This window comes from Herpailurus yagouaroundi, unplaced genomic scaffold (assembly GCF_014898765.1).
Source record: "Herpailurus yagouaroundi ecotype Mexico unplaced genomic scaffold, PumYag 184, whole genome shotgun sequence".
Lineage (NCBI taxonomy): Eukaryota > Metazoa > Chordata > Mammalia > Carnivora > Felidae > Herpailurus > Herpailurus yagouaroundi.
The window spans coordinates 36,291,119-36,312,815 of NW_024412415.1; the positions used below are offsets into that span (position 1 = coordinate 36,291,119).

Below are 21,697 nucleotides of genomic sequence, written 5' to 3' on the forward strand. Positions count from 1 at the left end.
ACTCAAAATGACTGTTCACATTGGCAATAATACAACATACGTTTCATAAATATATTTCACTCTTCATTTCAGAAAAGTCACTACTATATTTAATTATGGAATAGTAATTTTTTTCATCTATGAATAATGAACACTATTGAGTTTGATTAGTCTATTTGTAGTGGTTATCCTAAAAACTCACTGCTATCTCCCCTAGATTTAATTCTTAGATTCAATTCCATGGATACTTACTAAATACCAAATATGCCCTCGACACAGTCATACTCTTAAGAACTGGGTCTATATACAGCCTTTACTACAGCTAAATGCAAATGCAATAGTACATTGCATTTTTCTTCCTGTTTCAAAATTGTGGCTAAGGCCCAAAGCTGAGGATAATGAAGTAATCCATCTACTAGCTTAAGAAGCCAACCATAGTTGGTACCAGACTCTTCTCTAAGGGTTTAACTGAGAGATACCAATTTATTGAGACAGCTCCTACCATCAATATCCTAACACCTTCCCTCAATGTAAATCTAAAAAGGCTGAAAAGAAAAGAGGATTACTAGACTTTAAGGGGAACACAGAGTTTCTGAAAATAGGACATTCCTTTCCTCTTTGGAGAAAAAAGAAGTTGTCATATTTAAATCCAGAGGGAAAGAATCATCGTCATCTAAAAGAAAGTCAGACTGGTATTTCATTCCCTATTTGGTTATTTGTATAGGCAAAAGACTTACTGATTTACCCCTCTGTTATATACATAAGGGAAAAGAGAAATAAGGAGAGAGTATGGTGGGGGAAGTGAGAGATAGTAAGACAGGAAAGACAATGGCCTGGTTCCTGGAACCTGGTTCCAAGAAGTATGAAAAATGTAACCTTTCCCCTAATGTGCCTGTAGGCCCTAGAACTGGTACTGGGAGGTAGATTTGATTGTAAAGTCCTGAGGCAAAAAAAGACATACAGAGTCCCATGGTGTGAATGCCATTAGTAGGTTTAGTCCAAAGATGTAACCAAATCTTCCAAGGGATTGCCAATGCCTGTAAACATGGGATAGGACTGATCTGTTAGCAGGATAAATGGAAGTTCCCACTCACCTACATTTAGGCTATTGACAATGAGCTAGAACAGCAGTGCTGAACCACCAAGAAAGAGGACTGCCACCTCAACGGTGGGATATCATGTAGGATTTTGCCCCCGGTATCACTCCTCTCAGTTTCAACACTAGAGGAAGAAAAACCACAAGAAAAAGGGACAGCCGACATGTGTAATAAAAGGAACCTACTTACCCACCCCAAAAGTTTTCAGCCCCAGATTAAGGTCTAGTTTGCCTGAGAGAAAATGAAAAGAGTAACTGAATCAAGTCTGTGACTCAAGTTATAATATGGAGAAAACGGATTCTTAAATCCGTTTAAAAATTTAGTATTTAAAAATTGCAGAATAGTGACAAGACACTGTGAAGGCAGTTGACATCCAATCAGAAAGGGGAGTCAGACATGGTAGAGTTGGCAGGCAGTTACTAAGTAAAAAGCAAAACTGATCGGTGTTTATATCCCAGCAAATTGAGATCCTCAATGAACTAGTTAACCACAGATGGAGAGCCTCTAAAGTTAGTTTCCACATATACTGGTGTCCTTAGCTTTCCATCTCTCCTTTCCTTTTTTTGTATAATAAATGAAATCCTGGTATGAGCTCTATTATACTATGATATTTATACTATGAAGTCTAAAACCAGTCTGTCAATTTTTTCACTACCATTTGCTTGCTGCTCTGTCTGAAAAGTGCTAAGCAGATGAGAGCTATTATTCTATATCTGGGAAGTCACCATTAAAGTCACAGATATGAATGGACAAATAAGCATTACTAATGATGGAGGATGCTAGTAGTAGTAATAGGTATTTCAAGTAATGAAGTGAAGGGGACCAATGAGAACAAAGTTCTTCAGAAATTAATTTGATACCTCAAAGCCGCTTTCAATGTTACCTTTTAATGATCCAACCAAAGAAGAAATCTACAAAGAGGCTTATCTGACAAAGAGCAAAACCAGTATATTATAAATGGACACTGTTCAGCTGCATGATACAAAGGAAGAAAAGGGAAGGTTCTAAAGAAAAAGAGTAAGAGAAAAACAAGTGAAGGCTGGTCAGGAAGTGGGACCTGAACTGGGGCTGTACATGGAAGGTGGACAGGCATGGATGATAGACAGAGCAGAACAACTCTGGATGGATGGTAGACAATAATGTAAAGTGGCTATGACACATTGCAATATTAATACATACCGAGACTGAATTGCGGGTAATGCTCATAAATCTAACTGCAATTAGTACAGGTTTCTGGATTAGGAAGGACATGAAAAGGAAAGCAGAAGGTTAGAATGTACATGTCATTGCCCCATTAAAAGAGAAGGTTTAATCTTTCAATGGACTGAATATATCTGTCTTCTGCAGCATCAGGGGAAAAAAAGCACAGCTTGTCTAGCTGCTTTGAAAAGCAGTTTTAGAGTAAAAGGTCTCTCCCCATCCTTCTTAGATGGGAACTGCTAAATTGGGCATCCTAGAACTGAGCTCCTGAAAATTCAGACTACCAGAAAGGGTTTCACTTTTTAATAGTGTTTCTGTTTTCATTTTCTAGGGAAAAGATTTAGATAGTGTCCTACAATTAACTTTCTTTAGTAACTTGACTGCCTGGAAAAGGTCTATGTTTGTACTTATTTTTAGAGAAGACCCTTCACTAATTTAAATCAACAGACATATTTGTTAGGACTTATTCTGTGCCAGGCAGTTTAAGCACTAAAGAAAGAAACAGAGTTATTTTAATGTTAATCTAAGTATAAATCATGAAGATATAGATGAAGTATTGCTGGGCTCCTGGAAAAGCACGGGCATGATGACAGGGAAGCCTGCTTCCCTTTAGAGATTTACTGGGAATCTGACTGGGTCTTCATTGCTACAATTCTGTTTTGCAGCTGAGGGGAATGGTAGCAAATGATAGGACTTTAATGCAGCAGTAGTATCCCAGTTACCCAGATCCTACTGATTACTGGTCAGTGAGAACTGAAGTTGTCTATCTATAGGTCACTGGTTACAAAGGAAGATATTAAACAGAAAAGTAGGCAAATGGAGAAAACAAATTAAATTTTTGCCAGGCTTTTCTCAAAACCTAATAATAAATCCTTAAAGAAATCTTTATTTGAGAATAGTAGACTCATAGATGGAATTCCATTTCCTTATGAATCACATTCTTGCAAATGATTAAGTTCTCTACATCACACAAGTATTAACAGGAACATCAAAGGTGACATGGTTGAGGGTGGGAACAGATGGTGGAACGAAGTAGAGAAAAAAATTAGGATAGGTTAAATTTTCACAGAAAGGACAGGAAAAGAAAACAGGACAGATTATTAAACCACCAGCATTTTACCCAAATACTTGACTTAAAAACTTCTACACATTTAACTATATATATTCTGTACATATTACTAAAGAGGGCTAAAATATCAAACATGAGGCATCTGTATTACCCTGAGTTAAAGTGGTTTCTTTTTACTCATTCCATGTGAAAAAGATTTGGAGAATAATCTCTCTTTACACCATAAATGCACACTTAAAGCCCCAGGAATGCTCCCATTTTCCCCTGTGATTCCACATCTTGTATCTTACCATTGATCTACGAATCAGAGACAGCCTGGTCTTTGCCTTATTCTCAGCAAATTCCAGGCTACTGATGTCTTTGAGACGAGCCTTGTATTTATTCATTTGTTCCACAACAATCAGCTCCACACAACTGAAACAGGAGGAAAAAGAGAAAACTGTTAGGAGCTGAAGTAAGTCAAATAAGGTGTAGTATCCACAGACTGCTTTTCAGCTAAATGTGGCAGATGGTTGGAGAATGAAAGAAAAATCAACATTCCTTACTTTATGAGCTCTATGACAAGGTTTATATAATGGTGGTTCACAACTTTGGCTGTACTTCAGTACCCACCTGAGGAGTGACTATATGTTGCAAAGCCCAGGCCATACCCCAGACCAATTAAATTAGACTCTCTAGGATGGGACAAAAACACCAGGATTTTTTTTAAAGCTCTTTTTGCAGTCAAGGTTAAGAACCATCAATCTAGAAGGAAACCAGAGGCCCACCAAAAAAGGTTAAAGTAAAATGCAGAAATACTGAAGTACTAAGGCCAAAGGGATTCGGAGCCAGTTAGACTAATTATGGGAAGATACAAAGTATACATAATTTGGTAAAATGAAATTCTAAAATATTTTTAGAGATTACAAGCATTGCTAAAGAAAAGCTAAATTTAAAAACATCCTTCAAAACAAATGGTGTTCAGTTGAATAGAATCTAAAAAAAATTTTTCATCTTCAGCGTAAGAAAACCCAATGGTGTCTAACAATCTTCTTAAAAACATCTGAACTTACAAAATCATTCACTATGTTCGATATCTGGATAAAGTGGCTACACTGACTCAGAAGTTTCTGGGGTCTTGTGGAGGTGTTAACAACAGGCCTTACGTGGTAGTCTTACTGATGTCCTGCACACTTTGTAGTGGGTCAATGGTATCAGGGCAGCGGAGAATGCAGGGTGCGAACACAATGGCTAAAGCATTAGCAGACATTCGATTAGTTTCTTCCTGTAGAGCAATCCTAAGGAATAAAAAAACCAAGTGAAGTTCAGAAAAAAAGGGTAAATAGTAAGGACACAGGCAGAGGATATGAGAAAAAGATGACGTATGACATCAAGCACATAGTACTGGAAGGATATACATATCAGTTGAAAGAAGATACTTGTAGACTTTTCCCAAAGCTATTCCTTTGCCTCTGGAAAATATACTTTTTTTTTTTTTTTTTTTTAATGCACTTTCACTCTGTCCCTTACTTGAAGCAATATAGGCTAGCAGATAGCTTATCAAGGGAAATTTCTGACCCACTGCCATACACCTGATAAACGTGTCTGAAGAATGCACAGCAGAGACTTTAAGGCATTTTCAGATAGTCATATTAGATATTCATCTAACATTTATCTAGTATTTACCAGATATTTATCTAATAAAAATAAACATAACTTTCTACCCAACTACTGCAGATACTTATACTCAGAGAAGAGAGACCACTCCTGAAGTCTCTGGTCAGTCAATTCTCAAGCACCATTTGAACCCACCTCCTTTGAATTAGGTTATGTCTACTTCCTAGTTCAGGAATGAGATAACAGGCTAGGCTACATAGTGCCACCATGAGGCTGAAGTTGTTACATGGCTCAAACAGGGCAGAGAAGCACCTGTCATGCAGTCCAACTCAGCTGAGGCTTTCTGCTCCAAGGAACTGTAAGCCCCTGTTTGAGTCGCTGACTTTATAAATAGGAAAAAAAAGATCTGTCAGTTTTCCAAATGAAGGAGTTCTTCCCTCATTTAAAAGAATAAAAAAAAAAACAAAAAAAAACCCCCAAAACTATCATATCTTTCCTTGCTCCTTGAAATTACCTGACTAGATGAAAGATGAGGCGTTCCAGTGTATTGAGATGAGTTCGAGAGAGCTGGTCAATCACAGAGTATACACCACGGATTGTTTCTTTCCTCTCCTGAAGGCCTAGAAAGATTAAGGACAGCAAATAAAATTGAATACGCCCTCTTATATGCTGTATCTTCCTCCTGAACAGATAGAAGCAGGGCAGCCTGGCTCTAAATTTTAAAGTTTTAGGAGAGACAGTTGTACCTGTATGACAGAAAACGAGCAACTCACAGTTACTACTAATCTTCCTTTGCTTGAATTCTATATTTACTAAGCAGTCTCCTGGTTTGTTTTTTTTTGTTTTTTTTTTGTTTTTTTTTTAATGTTTATTATTTTTGGGACAGAGAGAGACAGAGCATGAATGGGGGAGGGGCAGAGAGAGAGGGAGACACAGAATCAGAAACAGGCTCCAGGCTCCGAGCCATCAGCCCAGAACCTGACGCGGGGCTCGAACTCACGGAGCGCGAGATCGTGACCTGGCTGAAGTCGGACGCTTAACCGACTGCGCCACCCAGGCGCCCCGCAGTCTCCTGGTTTTAATCTATATCCCAGTCATCCTTATTACAGCAAGGGGAAAGAGACGGCCTAGTTTATTAGGCATTTTGTGGCAGGTGGATTCCCCCATTAAAATTAATTAATTGCCATGTAATTTATAAATTGGTCTTATAGGAATTTGAGGAGTAATGCCTCAGGGCCTAAACACGTCTAGGCAGGCCTTCAGCAACACCCTACATACCTGTAGTGCTGAAAAACTAAACTCCATCATCTAGTAGGCATGGCATAAAATAGATAGCAGAGATCTTGCCTAGATTCACAATTTAAATGAATATAAGCTGGCCCTTAAATCTATTTAGTTTTCTAATGTGTTTATAATTTGTAATCTTAGTCTTTCAATCTCTTTGTGAGAAGCAACTAGCTGACTTACTCAGAAAACTTTTGGGATCCTGACATTTTAATGAAGCTCTCAAAAATCAACAAATGAATAGGTGAGAATACAGTGGCAGTTCTGTATTGACTGTCAAAAGCTTAGTTTTGGACCTATACGGACTAAACCACTAGAGGATGACTAAATAAATCTATAATGAAGATAGCATTCCTTTCCCAAGTATAGCCTTTCCGTGGAATCCAGGAAGCCTGTGCTTACCCATAGCTCGAAGAAATTCCTCATAGAGCTCAAAGGTCATGAGTGGATTGGGCAAATCACGAAGCCATTGTTTGAACACACTTGCAATGACATGTATGTTATAGTCATCCAGGTTTACATTCTCAGCATCTGTTTATAGACAAGAGTTAGATAACAAAGCCAAAACATGCAAAGAAATTAAAATAATTCACTTTAGAAACTATCATCACCAAGGAAGCCTTCATGTTCTTAATTGAACTAATACCTTCTACAATCTAATTGTTTGCTCTAGAAAAGCACTTCTAACAGTGGTAAAGGAACAGCTTTTTGTTTGTTTTCCAAATCTGTTGTAGACTGCTAAATAAGTAAAATAAAAGATCATATGCTTTCATGTCAAAGCTCTGTTAAATACTGTTGTAAGTATTTCTAAAAGCTTACACTCAGTTTTTGTACTTATCTTGTAGATTGGTCTGTGAGCCACACTTTCATTAGCAATGCTTTGGATGACACATGGGGAAAAGGCCCAGAAGACATTTTCTAAAAATAAGGCTAATGTTAAGTCATTTTTAAAGATGAAAGGACAGCAATAACTGAACTTAGGAAATGTAAAGGACATATCTTTACTCTGTTTCACTTATAAACTCCCAAAGGTTATACAAAGGAAATGATTGGGAGGATATAGGATGAATGATTTTTCATTTGTGCTGACCCAAGGTGCAAGACACAAGTTGGAAACTGCCTTTAAACTGGAGTAGATGGAGTCTCTGGTAGGCAGAAGTTCCTGCTTGAGTTTTACCAAACATTTTCTGTTATTTCCATACTAATTTCTCCCTGATTTGCCCATTAAAACAACAACAACAACAACAAAACAAAACAAAACAACTAGAAAGAAAAAGCATGTAGATAGGTTCCTGGAGACACAGAGACAAGCTTTGTACCTATGTTTGATTCAAAATGATCTATTCCTTCCCAATACTGATAAAAAGTAGAAGTTGACAATGAAACCAAAGTCAAACTCCTGATATATTCCGGGGCTGAGGCTACAGTTCTACACAGGTACATGTTTAATCCACTAAATAACTATGTTATCAATATAGGAAGGTGAGAACATGCATCAGAAACAGCACACTTGGGAGTCAAAATAACAGAATAGGCGATAGTTTAGATTATGAATTCAGAACATCTGGGGTTAAATCCCAGCTTGATCACTTATTGGTGGTGAGTCTTTGGGCAAGATCCTCTGTAAGCCTCAGTTTCTTTAAGTAGGATAATAATCCCTAAATCACAGGACTGTTGTGAAGATTAGAATAAAAACATTGGCACACTGCTCTACATCATCATCAACAGATCATTATGTAATTTTCTTTAAATTATTTTCTTCTTTGTAAATTACAGATATCATGACCATACCAAATTGTTAAGATTAAATGAGATCTGTCTGAAGTACCTAATAATGCCTTGTAGAAGTGAAACACTCAATATGTGTTTGCTGAACTGACCACATAAAAACAAAGATTCTTTAGAAAGCCACAAAATGAATAAGCACCACAGAAAAGATTGCATTCTTTTGGCTACGAGAAAAAAAGGCAACATGTAATGAAAACTTTAAGAGTGTAAAATGACCTATTTAAATAAAAGCATGTGGTCTTGATTTGGAGAGCACTATCTTACCTGTATCTAGACCCTGTCGGAGCTCCTTGATTTTATTAGTTGAACCAGACTTTCGGTAAATACCTTCTGTGTACAGTCCATGCATTTCAATGTAGTTTATGAGCTTTTCCACCACTAAAGGAACAGTTCGTTCTTCACTGGTCAAACGGGACAATTCAACCCCAAATTGTCGAGATGACAGCTCTGGATCATACTAAATGGAAGATAATTTTCTGTTTCCAAATACATTCAAACATCTTTAAACATATTTAACCAGTTACTTAAGAGGAACTACTTTTTATTTCCCTGAAGTTTCATGAATACAGTTATAGGAGTTGGAGGGAAAGGGAATTCTGGTTAACACTGACAATATATATCAAGTGAGATGTACTTTTCAATCCTCTACCATTACGAATCCCCTCAAAATATAATGGGGTAGAGAATGAAGACAGTGGCAACAGGCTACTGTTCCCCTTCCTATTAAAAAGTTCTTCACATAAAGTTGGGATTTGGACAAAGGAGAAAGGGAATGGACTTTGTGTGCTAAACATTTACCAAGCACCAACAGAAAGTCTGATTAGATATGAATTAGAGCTGCCAGTAATTTCTGAGGCTTAACAATGCTTCAATGTTTATGTAAACTTCAGGGAAGTTTTTTTTTTTTTAATTTTTTTTTAACGTTTATTTATTTTTGAGAGAGAGAGAGAGAGCATGAACGGGGGAGGGTCAGAGAGAGAGGGAGACACAGAATCTGAAACAGGCTCCAGGCTCTGAGCAGTCAGCACAGAGCCCGACGCGGGGCTCGAACTCACGGACCGCGAGATCATGACCTGAGCCGAAGTCGGACGCTTAACCGACTGAGCCACCCAGGCGCCCCAACTTCAGGGAAGTTTAACTGAACAATATCATAGCCAAAGGCAGAAGCACACACAGACTGACCCATGATTAGTGTTCAAGCTCTTTCTTACTTTAATTAGTGTATCTGCGGGCACCTGGGTGGCTCAGTCAGTTAAGCTTCCTACTTCAGCTCAGGTCATGATCTCATGGTCCAGGAGTTTGTGCCCTGTGTCAGCTCAGAACCTGGAGCCTGCTTCAGATTCTCTTTCTCTCTCTGCCCCTCCCTCACTCATGCTGTTTCTCCCTCTCTCAAATATAAATAAACATTTTAAAAAAATAGTGTATCTGACATCATAATCCTACTAACTACAGTTTACATGACTGTAAAAGAACAGCTTATCCTGAAGACTATTTGAAGTAATTCACAGAAGATAAAAATGCCAGGTATTATCTCTGAGACTCAGATCTTTTTTTATAAATCTCTTCTCTTTTCCTTCTCTTGCATCATTCTCTTTTTCTAACTTGGTTGTGGGGTGGCTGGGTGGTTCAGTTGGTTAAGCATCCAACTCTTGATTTTGGCTCTCAGGTCATGATCTCATGGTTCATGAGTTCGAGCCCTGCATTGGGCTCTGTGCTGACAGTGTGGAGCCTGCTTAGGATTCTCTCACTCTCTTGCTCTGTCCCTCCCCAACTCACTCTCTCTCTCTCTCTCAAAATATAAATAAACTTTTAAAAAAGATTATTTGTCCTAGTTCTATGAAAAATGCTGCTGGCATTTTAATAGGGATTGCATTAAATCCAGTAGATTGCTTTGGGTAGTAGGGACATTTTAACGAAACTTGTTCTTGTAATCCGTGAACATGGAATATCTTTCCATTTGTTTGTGTCATCTTCAATTTCTTTCATCATTGTTTTACAGTTTATAGAGTACAGGACTTTCACTTCTCTGGTTAAGTTTATTCCAAGATATTTTATCATTTTTGGTAGAATTCTAAATGGGAATATTTTCTTAATTTCTCTTTCTGCTACTTAGTGTATAGAAATGCAGTGGATTTCCATAGATTGATTTTGTATTCTGTAATCCTACTGAATTTATTTAGCAGTACCTTTTTGGTGGACTCTTTAGTTTTTTTATATATGGTATCATGTCATCTGCAAATGGTGAAAGTTTTATCTCTTCCTTAGCAATTTCCATACCTTTTATTTCCATATCTGTCTGACTGCTGTGGTTGAAACTTCCAATACTATGTTGAATAAAAGTGGTGAGAGTAGACATTTTTGTCTTCTTCCTGACCTTAGGGGGAAAGCTCTGTTTTTCCCCATTGACTATGAAGTTAGCTATAGATTTTTCATATATGGCCTTGATTATGTTGAGGTATGTTCCTTCTAAACCTACTTTGTTGTGGGTCTTTATCATGAATGGATGGTATAACTTCAGTAAACTCTTTTTCTGCATCTGTTGCAATGGTCACATACTTTTTATACTTTTTCTTGATGTGATGTATCACATTAATTGATTTACAAAAATTGAACCACTCCTGCATCCCAGGAATAAATCCCACTTAAGCATGGCAAATGATTTTTTTAATATACTGCTGAATTTGCTTTGTTAATATTTTGTTGAGATTTTGCATCTATATTTATCAGAGATATTGACCTGTAGTTCTCTTTTCCTGTACTGTCTTTATCTGGTTTTGATTCAGGGTATTGCTGGCCTAATAGAATGAGTTTGAAAGCTTTCCTTTTTCTTGTTTAGAACAGTTTGAGAAGAATAGGTATTAATTATTTTTTAGATGTTAGATTTCACCCATGAAGCTGTCTGGTCCTGGACTTGTTTGTTGGGAGAGTTTTGTTTGTTTTTTGTTGTTGTTTTTTTTCTTAATTACTGACTCAATTTCATTGTTGCTAACTGGTCTGTTCAAATTTTCCATTTCTTCCTGACTCAGTTTGGGGAGGTTATATATTTATCCATTTCTTCTAGATTGCCCAAATTGTTGGCATATAATTTTTCATAATATTTTCTTATAATCCTTTGTATTTCTATGGTGTCAGTGGTTATTCACTTCTGATTTTGTTTGAGTCCTTTCTTCTGGAGTCTTGCTAACAGTTTATCAATTTTTAGATCTTTTCAAAGAACCAGGTCCCAGTTTCATTCATCTGTTCTGCTGTCTTCTTAGTTTCTATTTCATTTTATCTGCTCTAATCTTTACTTCTTTCCTTCTACTAGTTTTGGGTTTTGTTTGTTCTTTTCTAGCTCTCCTAGGTATAAGGTTACGTTGTTTATTTGAGATGTTTCTTGTTTCTTGAGGTAGGCCTGTACTGCTCAAAACCTCCCTCTTAGAAAGCTTTTGCTGCATCCCAAGGATTTTGGACTGTTGTGTTTTCATTTTCATTTATATCCATGAGTTTTTCTGATTTCCTCTTTCATTTCTTGGTTGACCCATTCATCATTTAATGGCATGTTATTTGACCTCCATGTATTTGTATTCTTTCCAGATTTTTTGTTGTTGTTGATTCCTAGTTTCATAGCATTGTAGTCAGAAAAGATGCATGGTATGACTTCAATCTTTCTGAATCTGTTGAGACTTTTTTTATGGTCTAATATGTAACCTATTCTGCAGAATTCTCCATGTGCACTTGAAAAGAATATGTGTAAAAAAAAAAAAAAAAGAATATGTGTTCTTCTGTTTTAGGATAGAATGTTCTGAATGTATCTTTTAGATCTATCTGGTCTGGTGTGTCATTCAAAGTCACTGTTTCCTTGTTGATTTTGTTTGTATGATCTATCCCTTAATATAATGGGTTGTTAAAGTCCCCTATTATTGTATTACTATCAATTACTTCATTTATGGTTGTTATCAGCTACTTCATGTAGAAAGGTGCAGAAATATATACAATTGTTATATCTTCGTTTTTAATTTTTTTTTTCAACGTTTCTTATTTATTTTTGGGACAGAGAGAGACAGAGCATGAACGGGGGAGGGGCAGAGAGAGAGGGAGACACAGAATCGGAAACAGGCTCCAGGCTCCGAGCCATCAGCCCAGAGCCTGACGCGGGGCTCGAACTCATGGACCGCGAGATCGTGACCTGGCTGAAGTCGGGCACTTAACCGACTGCGCCACCCAGGCGCCCCCGTTTTTAATTTTTTTAATGTTTGTTTATTTTTGACAGAGAAAGACAGAGCACAAGTGGGGGAGGGGCAGAGAGAGAGGAAGACATAGAATCTGAAACAGGCTGCATGTTCTGAGCTGTCAGCAAAGAGCCCAACGCAGAGCTTGAACTCACAAACCATGAGATCATGACCTGAGCCAAAGTCAGATGCTTAACCACTGAGCCACCCAGGCACCCCTATAATTATCATACCCTCTTGTTGGACTGTTCCCTTTATGATTATATAGTGTACTTCTTTGTCTCTTGTTAACAGTCTTTGTTTTAAAGTCTATTTTGTCCAATATAACTATTGCTACCCTGGCTCTTCATTTCCATTTGCATGATAAATGCTTTTCTACCTTTCACTTTCAATCTGCAGGTGTTTCTAGGTCTGAAATGAGTCTGTTGTAGCAAACATATAATGGGCCTTGTTTTTTTATCCATTTTGTCTTTTGATTGGAACATTTAGTCCATTTGCATTCTAAGTAAATACTGATAGGTAGGTACTTACTGTCATTTTGTTACTTGTTTATGGTTGTTTTGTAGTTCTCTGTTCCTTTCGTCCCTTGCTCTCTTCTCTCACAATTTGCTGGCCTTCCTTATTGATATACTTGGATTCCTTTCTCTTTTATTTTTTGGATATCTACTACCAGTTTGTGATTTGTAGTTACCATTAGGTTTATATTTAATATCTTATGCATTTAGCAATCTTTAAATTGGTGGTCACTTAAGTTTGACCCCATACTTTATTCCTCACTCCTTCCCACCATGTTTTAGGTATATGGTGTCACATTTTATATCTTTAATTTTGTCAGTTCCTTGACTGATTTTTACAGATATACTTATTTTTTATTGCTTTTCCTATTTTTCTTATTCCTACTACTTATGGTCTTTCTTTCCAGACAAAGGAAAGGAAACATTTCTGTCCTTTAACATTTCTTATAGGGCTAGTTTAGCGGTGATGAATTCCTTTAATTTCTGTTTGTCCGGAAAACTCTTTATCTCTCTTTCTATTCTGAATCACAGCCTTGCTGTATAGAGTATTCTTGGTTGCAGGTTTTTGTTTTTTCAGGATTTTCAATATATCATGCCACTCTCTTCTGGCCTGCAAAGTTTCTGCTGAAAAATCAGCTATTAGCCTTAAGTGATTTCCCTTGTATGTATTTATTTTCTTTTCTCTTGCTGCTTTTAAAATTATCTCTATTAACAATATTTTTGGCCATTTTAGTTATTATGTGTCTTCATGTGGACCTCCTTGAGTTGATTTTGTTGGGGGCTCTCTGTGGATCTGGATTTGTTTCCTTCTTCATATTAGGGAAGTTTTCATCTGTTATTTCTTCAAATAAATTTTCTGCCCCCTTTTCTCTCTTTTCTTTCTAGGGTCCCTATTGTGGAAATGTTATTGCACTTGATAGTATTGCTTAGTTCCCATAGTCTATTTTCATTTTTTATTATAGTATTTTTCTCTCCCCTGTTCAGTTTGATTGCTTTCCATTACTCTGACCTCTGCTGATCTGTTCTTCTGCTTCTTCTGGTCTATTCCATCTATTTTTAATTTTAGTTATTGGGTCCTTAATCTCTGATTGGTTCTTTTTCATGTTCTCTATCTCTTTGTTGAGGGTCATATTGAGTTCCTCTACTCTTATCTCAAATCCAGTATCATTATGACCATTACTTTAAATTCCCTATCAGACATATTACTTATCTCTGTTTTGTTTAGCTCCCTTGCTGTCCTTTCATTTGGGACATATTCCTCTGTCTCCTCATTTTGTCTCTCTGCATCTGTTCCTATGTGTTAAGAAAGTCTGCTACATCTCCCACTCTTGAAATTGATGACTTTATGAAGAAGAGGTCCTGTAATGGCCTACAGAGCAATGTCCTCTGTTCACCAGAACCTGATGTTTCAGGGGTGTTTCCTATGTATGTTGCACGCACCATGCTGTTGTAGCTAAGCCGTGTTTGCCTTCAGTCCATTCATCTGCAATGGCTCTCACTGCCTGTTTGAGCAGGGTTTGGCCCATGTATTGTTAGTGGGCCAGTCTAGGGCCACCTTGGCCTTAAGTTGATTCAGACCAGGAGTTGGCCAAACATGCAGTAGCACCAAACTACAGGCTGCTTTCCTTGTATTGTCCCCTGAAAAGTTTTCGTTGGTTGGCAGGGACTACAGTCAGACCTGATGTCTGACCTCAGCCCACTGCTGGGCTGCAGCTGTACTGATGTATGTGGTTATCTTCTACTCTCCTTTAGGCAGGAGTCACTTTGGAGTGGTGCCGGTCCCTGTCAGTGTTGCTTGCACACTGCCAGGCTCAAGGCACCACTTTGGATGGGCTCTGACCTAGGATGTACTAGAGGGGGCATTTCTGCAGGAGAACATGGGGACAGAATGTGCTGTCAGCAAGCTAAGTGGAGAGTGTTGCTGCAGTGCTGGTTCTCATAGCAGCCTGTATATCTAGGCTGGGGGGCAGAGAGGGAAACGGCATCCACCCAGCTCTTCTGCTCTTGGAGAAGTCTGACAAAGATCCCTTCCTCTCCAGCACATGTTCTGAGATTAGTAAATAAATATCCTTCCCATACACCCCATGCATTTTTCAAACTGCTGCTTCTATGCTGTATCTCAGTAGGACTGTTTGTTCTTCTGTCTCTTTAAGGGTGGGGGCTCTACTCTCCCACTTCTCCCAGAGCCAACCCACTGGTTTTAAAATTTACTGGTGTTAAGCCCCATTGATTGTTAGGTTCCTCTGGTTTTCAAAGCCACATGCCATGAAGATTTGTCTTCCCCATGTGAGTACCCTGTGCCTGGGGTGCCTGGCATAGGTCCTTCCCCTCTGTGTGCCCATGGAGTCCCTCTCTCTCACACAGTCTTATGGGTCCATTTAGATCCCACCACAGTTCCTCTCTTCCTACCCTCTTCAATGTGGCCTCTTCTCTACCTTTAGCTGTGGAGAGCACGTTCTGCCAGTCTTTGGGTCATTTTCTAAGTTATTTACACTGATGTGGATGTTATCTAGTTGTACCCATGGGATAAGGTGAGCTTAGGATCTTCCTACTCCACCATCTTCAGAGGAAGTTCACATCACTTGATTTTTGAATGACAAACCAACTTTATATTCATAGAATAAAACCAACTTTATCACAAAGGTTTTTTTTTCATTTTTTGCCATTAACACAGATTTAAGTGCTAATAGTTTAAGATTTTTTTATATCTATGCTATGATATAGACTGACCTACAATTGTCCTTTATTGTAATATCCCTTCATGTTTGACTTTAAGGTTTCTTAAAGGTTTGACTTTAAGGTTTCTTCGTAAGTCAGTTTGGGGGGAAAAGTTATGAAGTATTCACTCTTTCACCATTCACTGGCAGAATTTATAGAAATTTGGTGTTGTTTCTTTTTTAAATTTTGGGAAGTAGTTAATTAAGCAAAGATCAGACCTAGAATTTCTTTGTGGGAAGATTTTCAATTACTAACTCGATTTTAATTGATAGGATTCTTCAGATCTTCTATTTTTCTTAGTTTAAATAAATTGTCAAATTTGTTAGCATCAAGGTATCCATTAATAGCCTTTAACTAAAGGCCTTTTTAATGTATACAGTTTCTGCAATGATACATGAATTATTTTATGGTGACAATTTGTTTTTTAGAAGTTCTTTTTATTAATCCCTCTTGTTAAGAGTTTATCCATGGTTTTAGTATTTCCAAAGCGCTAAAATTTGGCTTTGTAGATTTGATTTCATTTATTTCTCTTTATTATCTTCCCTCTACTGCCTTTGGATTAAATTTGCTGAGGTTACTTTTCCCCATCTTCTAGAGATAGAAGTTTAGATCATTTCTTTCTTTACATCCTTCCTAACTGTATGCATTTAAAATAGCTATAATTAGTCCTCTACTCACAACTTTTGCTGTACCCACACTTTTGTACCTAGTCATACTGTATCATTTAGTTCAAAATATTTTTTCATTTTTACTGTAATTTATAAGAGTATTGCTTAATTTCCAAGTACTTGAAGACTATCTAGTTATCTTTATGTTGATTTAGAGCTTAATATCACTTGGGTCAAAAAATGTACTCTCAACATTTTCAATCCTCTTGAAATTTGTAGGGACTTGCTTTATAACCCAACATATAATCAATTTTTCTCAAATGCCCCATGTGCTCTTGAAAAGACTGCAAGATTCATTACACATCAACTAGGTCAAGTTTTTTCATCTTTTCCTATCATTTGCACCCTTATTAAATTTTTGTCTCTAGGTATTAAAGCAATAATATCAAGTCTCCCCTAATGTTAGAATTTTGGGGGGTGCCTGAGTCAGTTAAGTGTCCAACTTCAGCTCACGTCATGACCTCACAGTTCATGGGTTCAAGCCCTGCATCAGGCTCTATGCTGACAGCTCAGAGCCTGGAACCTGCTTTAGATTCTCTGTCTCTGTCTCTGTCTCTCTCTGCCCCTCCCCCACTTGTGCACACTCTTTCTCTCAAAAATAAATATTAAAAAAATAAAAAAGGTTAGAATTTTTATATCTCCCTGATGGGATGACCATTTTATCATTACAAAACATCTTCATCTGAAATGTTTTTTGCCCTAAAATACACTTTAGTACTAGTATACGTACACCACCTTTCTATTTGTTAGTCTTTGCATACAAATCTATCCTTTTGCTTTCAGCCTTTCTGTATCTTTATATTTAAGAATGTTGCTTGTAAACAGCCTATCATTGATTTTTCAGTTGGTTTTAACCTAGTCTTCTAACTGGAAGTATCTTACCTATTAACATTTAATGTAATCTCCAATATATTTGGACTTATACCTACCAATCTGCTATGTATTTTCTTTTCTGATCTAATTTATGTTTGTTCCTCTCATTTCTGGTCTTCGTTTAGATCAAATATTTTTCGTTTTTCCATTCTCCCATCTTTATTAGCTTTTAAGACATATATTCATTTGCTTTTCTGTTAGTGGTTAAAGACTAAAACAAATATCCATAACATATTTAAGTCTAATGTATTTTGAACAATTTAACCACTTCCCAGATAACCCAGGGACCTTAGTATAGTTTAATTCCATTTACCCAAGTAACTTTTGTGTTGTTATTGTTGTCAGGCAGTTTAATTCTATATAGTTGGCCTTCAAACAATGTAGGAATTAAGGGCACCAATTTCCTATGTAGCCAAAAACCTGCATGTAACTTTTGAGTCCTCTAAAATTTAATTACTAATAGCCTATTGCTGACTGGAAACCTTACTGATAACATAAACAGTCAATCAACACATTTTTATATGTTATATATGTATTATACATTGTGTTCTTACAATGAAGTACACTGCTAGAGAAAATAAAATGTTATCAAGAAAATCATAAGGAAGGGGTGCCTTGGTGGCTCAGGTGGCCAAGCATCTAACTCTTGATTTCAGCTCAGGTCATGATCTCATGTTGCATGAGATCAAACCCAGCATTGGGCTCTGTGCTGACAGCATGGAGTCTGCTTGGGATTCTCTGACTCCCTCTCTCTCTGCCCCTCCCCAGCTTGTGCACTCTATCCAAATTAAATAAACACTTAAAAAAAGAAAATCATAAGGAAAATACATTTACATAACTGTGTTTATCAAAAAAATCCACAAATAAGTGGACCCATGATGTTCAAACCCCTGTTGTTCAAGGGTCAACTATATATTTGAAGTGTTATAAAAGACATTATTGTATTTTTAGTCATATTAACTTAGATTTATAAATATTATTCACTCTTTGCATTTTTCTTCATTCTTTCCTATGTTTCTGTTTCTATCCAATGTCATTTTCCTTCTGCCTGGAGTACCTCCTTTAGTATTTCTTTTAGTGCAAGGCTGCTGGTGACATATTCTGAGTCTTTGTCTAGAAATAATTTCACATCATTTTCACTTTTTTTTCAATGTTTATTTCTTTATTTTGAGAGAGAGAGAGTGCTCGTGCACGAGTTGGGGAGCAGGGAGAGAGAGGATAAGAGAGAATCCCAAGCAGGCTCTGCACTGTCAGCAAAGAGCCCAACATGAGGCTCAATCCATGAACCATGAGATCATGACCTGAGCCAAAATCAGGACGCTTAACTGACTGAGCCAACAAGGTGCCCCCATTTTCATTTTTGAAAGCTATTGTCACAAGGTACAAAACTCTGAGTTAGCTTCATTTTATTAGAACTCTCAAAACATGCCAGGCCACTGTCTTTTGACTTCCATCATTTCTGTTGAGAAGCCAGTTGTCAGTTTTTTTTCACTGCTGCTTTAGCAGTGCTTTTATTTTTTCCTTTCAGACTGCTTTTAAAGAATTTTTTTTCCTTTCATTTGGAGAAGTGTCCATCTGGTGTGGCTTCCTTTGTATTTATCCCGCTTTAGGTTAAAAATGGTTCATGAACCTGTGACTTGATGTCTTGGCCATTATCTCTCAAAATGTTGCTTTTCCCTTATTCTCTTTCCTTTCTTCCTGGACTCCAATTACCCACATTTAAGAACCTTTCATCTTTTCCTAGATGTTTCTCGTGTTTATCTTTGTATTTCCCCCTTCTTTTTTGCTCTCTGCACTTATAGATTTCTACTGACCTATCTTTTAGTTCACCAATCTTCTCTTCTCCTATGACCAATATGCTGTTGAGCCCATCTTTTGAGTTTATAATTCCAATTGCATTTTTTTATTTTTAGAATCTCCATTTACCTCTTTTTTAAATGTATATTTCAGATATTGATAAAAAATAAATTTTCGGGGTGCCTGGGTGGCTCAGTCGGTTAAGCAGCCAACTTCAGCACAGGTCATGATCTCGCGGTTTGTGAGTTCGAGCCCCACGTCGGCTCTGTGCTGACAGCTCAGAGCCTGGAGCCTGCTTCAGATTCTGTTTCCTCCTCTCTCTGCCTCTCCCGTGCTTGTGCTCTCTCTCTCTCTCTCTCTCTCTCTCTCTCTCTCTCTCAATAATAATAAATAAATGTTAAAAAAATTAAAAAAAAATTTTCTTTTTATCTATATTTCAACATATTTGAAAAAAAAGGTTTTAAAGTCCAGGTCTGAAAATTCAGTAACTGGGTCATCTGTGAGTCTACTGACATTGTCTATGTGTTTTTTTCTCTGTCTCATTTCTTAATATCTGTTATTATATATAGATAAAGTATAAACGTTGGATGATGTTATGTCTCTTTGGAGAGGGTTCACCCTATTCTCTCTGATGGGTAGCCAAATTAAGGAACAGATCATCTTAATCTAATCAAGAATGCCTTAAAGCTCGTCTTCAGCTTTTATAACGTCCAGCCTATTAATGACTCACTCCCTTTCTGAGACGGAGTACAGCTCTTCAGAGGTCTCAGTGCCAGTGTAGGACATTCAGTAGGGCCCCTCTCTGAAGGTGGATCACAGAACTCCAATTTTTTTTCCTTAACAGTGTGAAATTGCAGAAAACTCTGATCTTTTTTCCAGTTTCGCTTTTTAGCCTTTTACCCCATATAGCTTAAGAATTCAGAGAATGTCTTGAGGGAAAAACCTCTGAGTTCAAGGGTTACACCTGGATCATGATCCTGGCAAACCCAAATTCCTGGTCTTGGCAATCCCAAATTCCAACTTTTGCCTCCATTGCCCTATGAGATTCCTAAAAGTTGTGCTGACTTCTCTGACTCTTAAAAACTCTGCCTGAAATTGTGGTTTCGTGTTCTACAGCAAAAATTGACAAATTCCTACTAGGAGAAAAACATCTCACAGACACAGATTCACTACTATGCAATTATCTTCTCTCTAGGATTGACATTCCAACAAAGTCCAACTTTCCTGGGCAGCTAGCTCTCTGATGTGCAGCAACACTTTTTTCAGTTATTCTCGGCATGGGTAATAGTCTGTCACAAGCTATTCCACCTAAGCTCAAAGCAAATGTCCCACCTTCATTGTATTTTAAGCCTTGAATAAAATTTCTCTTTGTACACCTTGCCATGATTTGTCTACTAATTTGGAACAGATGCAAATACTGTACCTGGGTTGTAAACAATACACACACACATTTATATTACAGTTCAGATTTGTATAGTATTGTTACAACTGTCCATATGTGACTAATAAGTAAAAAAAATGTAATTATATAGCAAAAAAGGCCTGAAATCTATCAAAAATCATTGCTTCCTTTAAAATAAAGTGTCAAAGTACATGTTTTTTGTTTTTTTTTTTTTTTCTTTTCAACGTTTTTATTTATTTTTGGGACAGAGAGAGACAGAGCATGAACAGGGGAGGGGCAGAGAGAGAGGGAGACACAGAATCGGAAACAGGCTCCAGGCTCCGAGCCATCAGCCCAGAGCCTGACGCGGGGCTCGAACTCACGGACCGCGAGATCGTGACCTGGCTGAAGTCGGACGCTTAACCGACTGCGCCACCCAGGCGCCCCTCAAAGTACATGTTTAATACCTTTTAGATCTCTGTGTATCCAAGCTGAATTATGTAAAAACACCAACTGGGCTGGTGAATCTTGCTGTTAATGTTAAAATCTTTAGCTATAGCCTACCACTTTCAAGACAATTTCTAGTAAGAGTTATGAGCATTTAATGAAGTGGAAAACCTTTAAAAGCAGTATTTTAATAAACTGTCAGTTGTGAAACCAGTTTAATAGCTCTCCCAAATAGTAAAGGTAAATATAGTTCCAGGAAAATCAATCCAATTATATACCTATCCCTATATATATACGTATGCTGGATCATGACATAAAGTGTATTTCTGTGAGTTGTGATCAAAAAGTTTGAAAACCACTGCTCTATAAAACCATTGAAGAGGACTTGCTTACTTTCATGAGGTAGAAAAGACCAATATATCTGTTATTTACTACTCATAGGTGATAATTTCTTACCTTTTTAGAGCACTTGGCTGTGGTTTTCAGACAGCATTTCTTATGGCAAGCATATTTACATACTGAAAAACAGATTAAGAATGCAGTATTTTTAAAAGCCTGTACATCAATGACAAGAACTTAAAAAGTTTACAACTTTAGGGGGGCCTGGGTGGTTCAGTCAGTTGGGCGACCGACTTCGGCTCAGGTCATGATCTCGCAATTTGTGAGTTCGAGCCCCGCATTGGGCTCTGTGCTGACAGCTCAGAGCTTGCAGCCTACTTCGGATTCTGTGTCTCCTCCCTCTCTCTAACCCTCCCCTGCTCACACTCTGTGTCTGTCTCTCAATAATAAATAAATATAAAAAAAAATTTTTAAAAAAGTTTACAACTCTGTTTTAGACATATTTTCTTTAAATTTGAGGCTGCTATAATATCATATATATGTTTCATATGGTATTAGAATGGGGGAGGGGAAGGGGAAAAAAAAGTTAGAGAGGGAGGAAGCCAAACCGTAAGAGACTCTTAAAAACTGAGAATAAACTGAGGGTTGATAGGGGGTGGGAGGGAGGTGATGGGCATTGAGGAGGGCAGCTGTTGGGATGAGCACTGGGTGTTGTACGGAAACCAATTTGACAAT

At 37.5% G+C, this 21,697-nt stretch overlaps 1 protein-coding gene across 9 annotated transcripts in view; it reads right to left on the minus strand.

Annotated features, from left to right (window-relative positions):
* Positions 1 to 21,697, minus strand: part of MYO9A (myosin IXA) — a 293,601-nt gene that overhangs the window by 42,583 nt on the left and 229,321 nt on the right. For 7 of the 9 annotated variants that reach the window (XM_040493142.1, XM_040493145.1, XM_040493146.1 and 4 more), the window contains 7 exons: positions 21,080 to 21,141; positions 8,278 to 8,470; positions 6,628 to 6,756; positions 5,456 to 5,561; positions 4,491 to 4,622; positions 3,636 to 3,759; positions 2,256 to 2,309 (listed from right to left, as the gene is read on the minus strand). In XM_040493142.1, coding sequence (XP_040349076.1) covers positions 2,256 to 2,309; positions 3,636 to 3,759; positions 4,491 to 4,622; positions 5,456 to 5,561; positions 6,628 to 6,756; positions 8,278 to 8,470; positions 21,080 to 21,141 — 800 coding nt within the window. The remainder of the gene's footprint in view (positions 1 to 2,255; positions 2,310 to 3,635; positions 3,760 to 4,490; positions 4,623 to 5,455; positions 5,562 to 6,627; positions 6,757 to 8,277; positions 8,471 to 21,079; positions 21,142 to 21,697) is intronic. The other 2 variants (XM_040493144.1, XM_040493148.1) reach the window with 1 other exon arrangement.